This window comes from Coptis chinensis, chromosome 4 (genome assembly GCF_015680905.1).
Source record: "Coptis chinensis isolate HL-2020 chromosome 4, ASM1568090v1, whole genome shotgun sequence".
NCBI lineage: Eukaryota > Viridiplantae > Streptophyta > Magnoliopsida > Ranunculales > Ranunculaceae > Coptis > Coptis chinensis.
The window spans coordinates 103,936,640-103,946,525 of NC_141459.1; the positions used below are offsets into that span (position 1 = coordinate 103,936,640).

A 9,886-nucleotide genomic window follows, 5' to 3' on the forward strand; every position below is an offset into this window, starting at 1 on the left:
TATGCCCTATGTGATACGTCTCTTGTGCCACGATTCGGATGAAGCTTCTTCTTCGGCCGCAGATTAAACTTCGGGTTTACACAAACTAGCCTGTGTTTTGTAAAGAGAGCAAGTTTTCTTTCCTCTGGCTGCTACAATGGAACCTCTGCTTAGTTTCCATACCCCATTACCAAACGAGTTTACAAAGCCATCGTCATCTAATTTCCCAGCCGAAATTAGGCTTATTAACCGTATGTCAGGGGCATGTCTTACATCCTTGAGTGTCAAGGTGTAGCCGACATTGGTTTCTATATGAACATCTCCAATGCCTATAATCTTCGAGACTCCAATCGTTACCCATCCTTATTTCACCATATTCACCACGCCCGTAGGTAGTGAAAATCCCCTCGGCGGTGTGACGTGATAGGATGCTCCTCAGATCTATCACCCACTCAGTATCCCCGACATGATGTACTAAGACAAAGACACACCACAACCGACACAATTCCCACTAGGTCGCCGACTAGTCGCGGTAGTATATCTCTGCGTGTTTCCGTTCCTCTACACCATGTCTTCATGTACACGTTATTCTTCTCATCCCTCTTCTTGTTCTCGCGACTCATATCCGAAGTGGCCTTTGGTGGCACAATAGTAACATTGCCCTCTCCGCCTTTAGGAGTTCTAGCTTCACCCCTAGATTTATTTCGCCATCACCTCTAGAACGAGATGGTTTTCGTTTCGACGACCTCTCCCCGTTTCTCGTGAAAAGGACCTCTCGAGTGAGGAGCCGCTTCTTGCACTCCTTCTAGTCTCTTCATTCAACAAAGACATGGTAGCCATCTCCATGGTAACAATTCCATCCTTGGTCGCTCCATGTAGAGAACCGCTAATGTCTCCCAACTTTCGGGTAGAGAGCCTAATAGAAACAAAGCCTCAACTTCGTCTCCCAAATTGATCTTCATCAAATGCATCCGATTGATGATATTTCAGACTTCATTAAGATGCTCGGACATATCAAGAACCGTCTTGGTACTTCGTGGTTCCGCAAACTTCTTAACGACTAGCACTTTGTTTCCACCCTACTTCTCTCTCATATAGGCATTCGAGTTTCTTCCACAGATGAAGGTTGTAGTCTCGGGGACACATGGTGAAAGACACTATCGTCAATCCACCGGTCGAATGTATCCAATCACTTTTACGTCAAGTTTTTCCTTTCGGCAAATTTCATCCTTCTTTTTCGGTTTTACTCCCTCATTCTCAATGGGAAGTGTCAAGTCCTTGCAGTATAGCAAGTCTTCCATCTTGGCTTTCCAGATGGTGTAGTTCTTTCTATTCAAACTCATCATGCGAGTGTTCACGGAATGGTCCATCTCTACAAGTTATTTAACCTCAAATCTTCTCTCAGGAATTTCGGCAAACACCTTCTGACCAAGATTCGGATAACACCCTAGGCTATTCTAACCAAGGCTCTGATACCACTTGTTGGGGATTATACCAATACCAATCGGTTCCCCCACTACACATATAACTTGTATTTGAACACAATTCAACTCCAGACAAATTCTAAATATAAACTACAACCTATACTAACATGCCCAACTCGCTAAACAACTATTAATAACAGATAATAATGTAAAGCAGTAAAAGCAAACCACAAAACAAAGATTTACCGTGGTTCAGCCAATGATGCCTACTTCAATAAGAGCCAATTCTTTTTAAAGTGGGAAGGAAGATTACAATATTTCCTTTCAGTCTCTCACCTTACTAGATTATTCTTATCTCTTTACAGGGTTGTATTTCTGTAAAGGTTATCTCTCAATCTTGATAGCTTTAAAGATTGGGTTTCTCTCTCTTTGTTTTAGTCTGGATTCCAATCCTTCTGACTTGGTTCTCTCTGGTTAGGTTTTCCAAAACCTTGATTTTTGGTTTTATACCCAAAAACCAAATTTTGCGGTTACTATAGCGAAGCCCGCAAAATTAGACTGGGCTGGCGGCTTCTCTTCGAAAGCGCGCCTTTCGACTGAGCGCTGGTCGCGCTCTTTGGCGCTGTGGCGCTCGACATCGACACCGAGCTGGTCGCTTTTGCTGGCTGGGCCGCTTTGACATCTCCAACGCCGAATCAGCTCCGTTTCTCTCCTCATGTGAGGGATAACTCCAATAGAAACCACTGATGTTAGTAGAGAACTATGTACAAGTCTTCAGGGACTTTGAACAAGATGCGCGTAGATGTTATGCAGAAACTTTTAGTAGTCTGAGCAGCAATGAATTTGTTAAAATGTTGCTACTCGATGGCTGTTTCATTATTAAGCTCTTTTTGAGGTATAGGCTGAATGATCGGAGACAAAAAGACGACCCTATTTTTAATACATCTTGGATGCTCTCGTCCATAAACCGCGATCTAATGTTGCTAGAAAACCAACTCCCTTTCTTTGTTCTCGTATACTTGCTTACCTTTAACCCAGTCGATCCTCATGCAAACCCTTCCAACTACCTCAGTGAGAGTGCACGCAGTTTCTTTTGGGGGATGATGCCAATTCCGCTGCAAATGAATGCTATAGTCCGAAGCCATAAGCATCTGCTTGATGTAATAAGAAATGCGCTTCTTCCCCCTGTTGAAGAGAGGAGTTCACAGAACATTCAGAAACTTAAGCTTGTACCTTGCGCAATGAAGCTACAACAATTTGGGATCAAGTTCAAGAAGGGTGAAGATTTCAACCTTCTAGGCATACAGTTTAGTAATGGAGTGCTCGAAATTCCACCTTTGAAGATTCAAGATGTGACTGAACCTTTATTACCAAACCTTATCGCCTATGAACAATGCCATATTGGATGTACGAATGAATTCACATCTTACGCTTTTCTTATGGATAGCCTCATTAGGCATTAGCAACAAAATGGACGTCACCATGGAATACTTGATAGCTGGTTGGGCAGTGACGAAGACGTAATGGGTTTCCTTAACAAACTCTGCGTGGAGGTTAATCTTGATTACGATTTCTACTTCTCTGAGCTTTGTGAGCACGTGAATAAATATTGCAAAAAGAGGTGGCACAGGTATTGCGCAGATCTGAGACGTGACTATTTCTACAACCCGTGGGCTTGGATTTCAGTTGTTGCGGTAGGTTTTATTATAATCTTCACCTTCTTGCAGACTCTTTTTTCCATAATTACATATTTTAAAACGTACCCGACTGTTTATGATTGTGTGGGTTCTGCAATTTTTGATAATGTCTTGTAGTTTCTCAAATTACATAATACCCCTTTCTTAAGCATATGGACTGAGGCTGATGGACATATGGTTCCTGTTTCAGATTGAGTTCATTAGAGAGGCCATCGATTACACACCAACACAGGGGAATGAGTGAATAAACCAAGAAATGGGGCTCAGTCCTTGGTTTGAATCCGGATGAGTGTAAACCCCTTCCTATCGACCCATATCACATAATCTCCCTATTTATCGCCCTTATATCACAAAAACTCCCTGCTTTCTAATATCAGTGAAATTCCAGTCTGATTTCTATTTCCTATTTTATTTTATTACCCGTTTTACTCTTTTTTCCATATTCATTGTAATTTCGACCATGAAGAACCAAGAAATTGGGCTCAGCCTTTTTTTGAAGAAGAAGTGAAAAACGAGAAATCCCCACTTTCTGAGTTTCTTGAATCACATTCAGAGGCAATTGATGCATTGTAGTCTTTACTAGAACGTAAACTAGAAGACGGAGAAGACGAAGAAGCGTTGCAGATTTTTTTCGGTAAAGAGTTGTGGGATTCTGGTGCTGGGTTAGTAGCTGCTGCATTGATTGCGATTTGTCCTGGGTATATATCGAGGTCGGTGGCTGGTTCGTATGATAATGAGGGGGTTGCGATTTTCGCTTTGTTGTTGACTTTTTATTTGTTTGTTAAAGCTGTTAACACTGGTTCACTTGCTTGGAGTTTGGCTTCCACGTTTGGGTATTTTTATATGGTTTCGGCTTGTGGTGGTTATGTTTTTATTATTAATTTGATTCCGTTGTATGTTTTGGTTCTTTTGATTACTGGGAGGTATTCAATGCGGTTGTACGTGGCGTATAATTGTATGTATGTGTTGGGAATGCTGCTTGCTATGCAAATTCAGTTTGTTGGGTTTCAGCATGTTCAGTCTGGAGAGCATATGGCGGCAATGGGAGTGTTTTTCTTATTGCAGGTTTTTTCTTTTGTCTAAATATTTAGCTTTGACTCCTCATTGATATGCATATCACGTCTCCTCATATAGTGATATGCAAGAACGTTTTCAATATGCAACAAACTATTTGGTTCAGTAACATAGGCATACAATCCTTCCATTCCACACAGTTTTTTATAAGATGCCTAGGCGAGACGTGGTGTCATGGAATGCAATGTTAGCGTGTTACGCACAGAGTGGTAAATCAAATGAGGTTATGGAATTGTTTAATGAGATGCGGGATTTGGGTGTCAAACCGACTGAGGCTACTGTCGTTAGCCTGTCATCGGCTTGTGGGCATTTAGGTGCACTAGATCAAGGAGCTAGTTTACATGCTTATATCATAGTCACAAAATTCGTCGATTTTTTCAAAAAATCGTAATATATCGCCGAATAGGGTAGTCACCGAATTTGGATACGAATAATCTTATAAAACAGTTGAGTCGTTGGGTTTTCTCGTTTTTTCCCGATTTTTAGCGAATACCCCGATTTTTAGGGATTTCTTGTCAATCTCTCTTCAAAAATTTCCAACTAGAAATGGGAAATCAGGGAATAAGAGGATTCTTTGGGATTTTTAGATTGAATTCTGATTTGCAATCAACCAAAATCGTCAACAAGAAGTTAAGAAGCTACATCATAATATTATATCGATCGCCTCCAATCCCTCCATCACTTTCAATTATCATATCGCCTCCATTCCCTCCAATCCCTCCATCACTTTCAATTGCAAGTTTGCAATTATTAATTGAAAAGTTGAAAGTTGAAACCCCATCACTGATTCACTGGTAAGCTAATACATAAATGACAAAGAGCAAAGATCCCATGTGGAGTCATGTTACTAAGGATGGATCAAAGTTGAAGTGCAATTATTGCAAAAAGGTATACAGTTGTACAATTACAAGAATGAAATCTCACTTAGGGAGAATTCCACACATGGATATAGAGCTATGTAATGTTTCACCTGAATCTGTGATGCAACTTGCTCGATCAGCAGCACAAGAGCTTGGTAGGAAAAAGGGGAAAACAAAAGGCATTAATGAGTATATGAGAGCATCTGTTGACAATAGCCAAGTGGAGAAGACTAGTACTAAGCAGCTGACTTTGAATGCAATGTTAAGGAAAAAGGAGAAAGAGGAGGCTGATCTTGAAATAGCTAGAATGGTTATTGCTAACAACTTGTCATTTAATCTTTTAAGATCTCCAGAGTTCATAAATGCAATGGAAGCAGTTGCAAGGCATGGTCCTGGCTATGTACCCCCAAGCAGTGAAACTGTTCGAACCAAGTTGTTGTCTAAATTGAAACAAGAAGCAGGAGATTTTGTTACTGAAGTGAGAGAGTCATGGGCAGAATCAGGATGTACAATAATGTCTGATTGTTGGATGGATAACTGGCATAGAAACCACATCAATTTGCTAGCTGCTTCCTCAATGGGCACCGTGGTTTTTATGTTCGAAGTCTACGAAGGTAAAGTGAAGGATCTTTGCATTTATTTATGATTTTATCAAAAAGGTATTGATGAGCATGTGGGTAGAGAAAATGTTGTTCAAATTGTTGCTAATAATGGTTCAAACTATTCTCTCTTTGGAATTCTTTTAGAGATAGAGATGCCCCATGTATTTAAGACAAACCGTGCGCATTTCATTGCATAGATCTCATTTTAGAAGACATGGATAAATTGCCAAGTTGGAAGATTATCATTAGTGATGCAAGGTCTCTTGTTAGGTTTTTGTATGGGAAACAACATGTGTTAGCACTCATGAGGAGGCATAAGAAGTAATAGAGAATTGAAAAGGCCCGGCTGCGACACGATTCGCGAACAATTTTTTAATGATCCAGTCTTTGATAAATGAGGAGCAAGCTTTTACGATTTATGGTCGATCACAAGAATGGAGAAACTTAGTTAGACCTGTAGAAGGGGATCTTGTTGTAAAACTTATTAATAGTGATGTATTCGGGTGGACTTAAAAGAAATGGTTACCACTGTGGAACCACTTATAAAAGTTTTGAGGATGGCGGATGGAGAAGAAGCAACAGTGGGATATTTATATGAAGCTATGCAAAGGTCAAAAGACTCGATTGCTACATTTTATAAAAATGAGGAGAGTAGGTACAAAGTATATTGGGATATAATTGATGCTAGGCTGAAAAAACAACTTCACAACCCTCTCATGGCAGCAGCAGGTTTGTTGAATCCTCACTTGTATTTCGATAAATTGGTCAAGCATGATGACAAAACAGATAAAGGTGTGATGGAAGCTCTTAAGAAGATGGTCCCTCCTGAAGATCATGAAGCATTCAGTGACCAACTTGCAGATTACATAGCCTTGCAAGCCAACATATTTACGCCATTTGCACGTGGTCTACTTCACAAAAAACATCCCTGTAAGTGGCTGAATTATGTTGATTATATTATTTTTATCCCTTTGGTGGCAGTCTAATATATGTACTTTAGTTTACTTTGTTCCTTAGTGTGTTGAATGGATATATTTTTTTTTGTGATATCAATATGGAATAATTTGGACTGAGAATTTTGGTGTTTGGGATGAACGTATTAAGCTGCTTTGTAATGAGAAAGTTAGCATATGATCTAAATTTTATATTTAACGTATGTAAATTGTCAGTCCTAATTGATAATTCATAATAACTGTTCTTTGCATGTTGTGCTGGTTGCTTGTTTAAAATGGTGCAAACTTTTGCTTATTAAAGCTATAGGAATTGAGACAGTACAAGTATGACATTATTGTTTGACAAAATTACTCAAACTGTATGCAAATATGCAATGACAAACATAGCATTTGTCAACGTTATAATACCAACTTTATAAATGTCAAAGGAGTAGCATTTACATTTCATCTGAGTGAATTTAATAGCATAGCATTTTGAGATTCAACAAATTTGTATATGTATTATTAAATATATATGAATACTCTTTGTTTAGGTGATTGGTGGAAGGTGGTGAACCCAGTTTGCTCAACTTAAAAGTTAGCAGTGAAACTATTGAGTCACCTTGTAGTTCGGTCCGCTATGTAAAAAGAAATTGGAGTGCTTTTGAGGTTGTGCACATACCAAAAACGCAATAAGTTGGATCCAAAGACACTAAATGATTTAGTGTTTGCAAGAGTCAATTTGCACCTAAAGAAGATGAAAGAAAAGCTAGGAGGAAAGTCATAACCACTATACTTAGATAAATTTGTTGCATTTCCCGAGTTACTTTCGACGCCAAATGCTCTTGCAGTCCCAAATGTTCCTGATACAGCTACAACTACAGCTACAGTCCTAATACCTCTTGGCCAAGGAGTTGTCAATATTGAGGATGATGACATCGACTATGCAGAAAATGATGGAGATGACGTTGATTTGGACTATGATGACATCCAACATGATTATGCAGCTCCGCATTTTCTATTTGATTAATGTCTTAAGTAAGAAATAGATTATTGAAAATAAATTTCCTATATGATATTATTGTGGAGGCAGTAAGGATTATCAAATGATGTAATAAAAATTGTGGAAGAGGTTTTAATATTATTTGATCATTAAAAATTATGGCTCACGAATTTTTCCCGAATTTTTTCCGAATTTTCCCGAATTAGCGATTTCACCCCTCCCCGAATTTGTGTCGAATCCCGAATTTGTGACTATGGCTTATATTAGTGAGCATAAGATTGGATTAACTACTATATTATGGATAATTTGGTAGATATGTATGCTAGATGTGGAAGCATTTCTCTAGCCATCGAAGTCTTTTACTCTATAGAACTTAAGGATGTTCTTACTTGGAACACCATCATAACGGCATGGCCATGCATGGACATCTTCGCGGAAGCTCTTCGACTTTTAAAGAGATGCAAGAGGTCGGGTGTATGTCCCGATGACATAACTTTTGTAGCTGTGCTTAGTGCATGTAGTCATGCGCAGGGATGGTGGACGAAGGCGGAGATTTCTAGCTTGCATGAGCAATCTTTATGGTATTGACCCAAAGGTGGAGCATTAGTCGTGTTATTGATCTCCTCTCTCGTCTTTGGGCTTTTAGTGGAGGCCGTGGAGTCGATCGAGAGAATGCCCATGGAGCCAAATTCCGGTCTTGGGGAGCATTGCTTGGAGGTTGCGGGATCCATGGGAACATCGAGGTCGGTGAACTTGTGGGAACACACCTTGTCAACATCCAACCTCACCATAGTGGCGGTAATAGTTTCGATCACATTACATTTACGCTTTACTCGTTTTATGACGTCATATAGAATGTAGAGTTCATGAGAACGTTACTTATTTATATTTTTGACATTAACAGCCTATACTTGCGAATTCTTTAGGATGCCGACAATGTTGGTTACGATGATATTGTCTCTTTCGAAGGGATTGAGTCTAGAGAGAAGATCTCTCAAAGTAACCGAGTTGTGAACTCCGATCCGGACTTACGCTCATGTGGATACCTCCGTTAAGGAAGAGATTTAGACTCGTAAAACGTAAAAATAACCCTAAAATTCTACCGATGTAGAACCCGCTCAAGCTCCTCTTTCTCGTCCGTCCGGCTGGCCTTGGTGGTATTTGCTCCATTGATTGCTCATTTTGATGTTATATAAACACATTTTGTAAAACTATAACATGAATTTTTATAGATGTTTTTTGACATTTGAGTTCTAACTAGGTGACGCGGGTTATGGAAATATGAATTTACATATGCAAATATGAAGTTACATATGTGCATACAAATTTACATGTGCAAATATGAAATTTCATAGACATTTTTTCTGACATCTGACAGGTGACACAGGTTATGTAAATATGAATTTTCATATGTAAATATAAATTTAAACTTTCTTATGAAAAAAAATTTCATATGAAAATTTAAATTTAAATAGGTTAAGAATACTGTAATTTTATATTGTCATATGTAAATACAAATTTACATAGGATGACGTCAACCCGGTTTGTCCTTAAGTCGAAATTATAAGTAAAGATTGATAACGTCAGCCCAGTTTTTATAGGGGTATTTTGGTCTGGTTTGGCTTTAATGTTATGTTTTAAATAATAGGGAGGTTTTATGCATGTGTTTGGTTAGAGGAGGTTTTTATGCTGGTTATGTATCAACCAAGGAGATTAAACCCAAAATAAGACGCTGCATGTGTTAAAGGTTTACTGACTTTACTCCAAAGTACAAACTGCGCTGAAGCAAAAATTACTTGTTTTTTTACTAATTCAAATCACATAATGTAACTTTAATTGCAGTGAAATCATGTATTAGCAATGCAAACTTTGAAAAAACTAACTGTCAATTCAAAACTTGTAAACGGGATTTCAACTCCCGATGCATAAGTAATAAGTAGATTGTGAGTTCACCTTATCTTCTCTTTATTTTACACCAAATTTTAAAAGTATATATCAAGTCGTTATAGTGTTATTACTTAGTACTTAGTACTTTAGTAGTATTAATATGTATTTATTTACTAAAAAAGCAAATTTTTTAGTCCAAATTTGGAACTGATGTAGGAAAAGGCAGATGAAATCAAGGCCCAAAATATCGATATCGATGAATATATCGGTGTACCCAAAAACCGATATATATCGGATATTTCAGATATATCTATTTTTTTGGTAACCAGTCCAAACTATTTAAAATATCGGAAATATCAGATATATCGGAAATATATTGGAAATATCGGATTTATATTTTAAAACGGTCAAAAAGTCAACCGATATAT

General features: G+C 38.4%; 1 protein-coding gene and 1 pseudogene across 1 annotated transcript; both read left to right on the forward strand.

Annotated features, from left to right (window-relative positions):
* Nucleotides 1-1,285: 1,285 nt before the first annotated feature.
* Nucleotides 1,286-4,006, forward strand: LOC147506499 (UPF0481 protein At3g47200-like). The gene is made up of 2 exons (XM_086605780.1): nucleotides 1,286-2,859; nucleotides 2,890-4,006. The coding sequence occupies exons 1-2, from the start codon at nucleotides 2,150-2,152 to the stop codon at nucleotides 3,215-3,217; spliced, it is 1,038 nt and encodes a 345-aa protein (XP_086461906.1). The 5' UTR covers nucleotides 1,286-2,149; the 3' UTR covers nucleotides 3,218-4,006.
* LOC147506500 (dolichyl-diphosphooligosaccharide--protein glycosyltransferase subunit STT3B pseudogene) lies at nucleotides 3,275-4,183 on the forward strand (annotated as a pseudogene).
* The last annotated feature ends 5,703 nt before the right edge of the window (nucleotides 4,184-9,886 follow it).

Coding starts and splice junctions, on each gene's coding strand:
- LOC147506499 (XM_086605780.1), top strand. CDS start 2,150: ATGTTAGTAGAGAACTATGTACAAGTCTTCAGGGACTTTGAACAAGAT. Junction 2,860..2,889: donor CTTATGGATAGCCTCATTAG/GCATTAGCAACA, acceptor ACGTCACCATGG/AATACTTGATAGCTGGTTGG.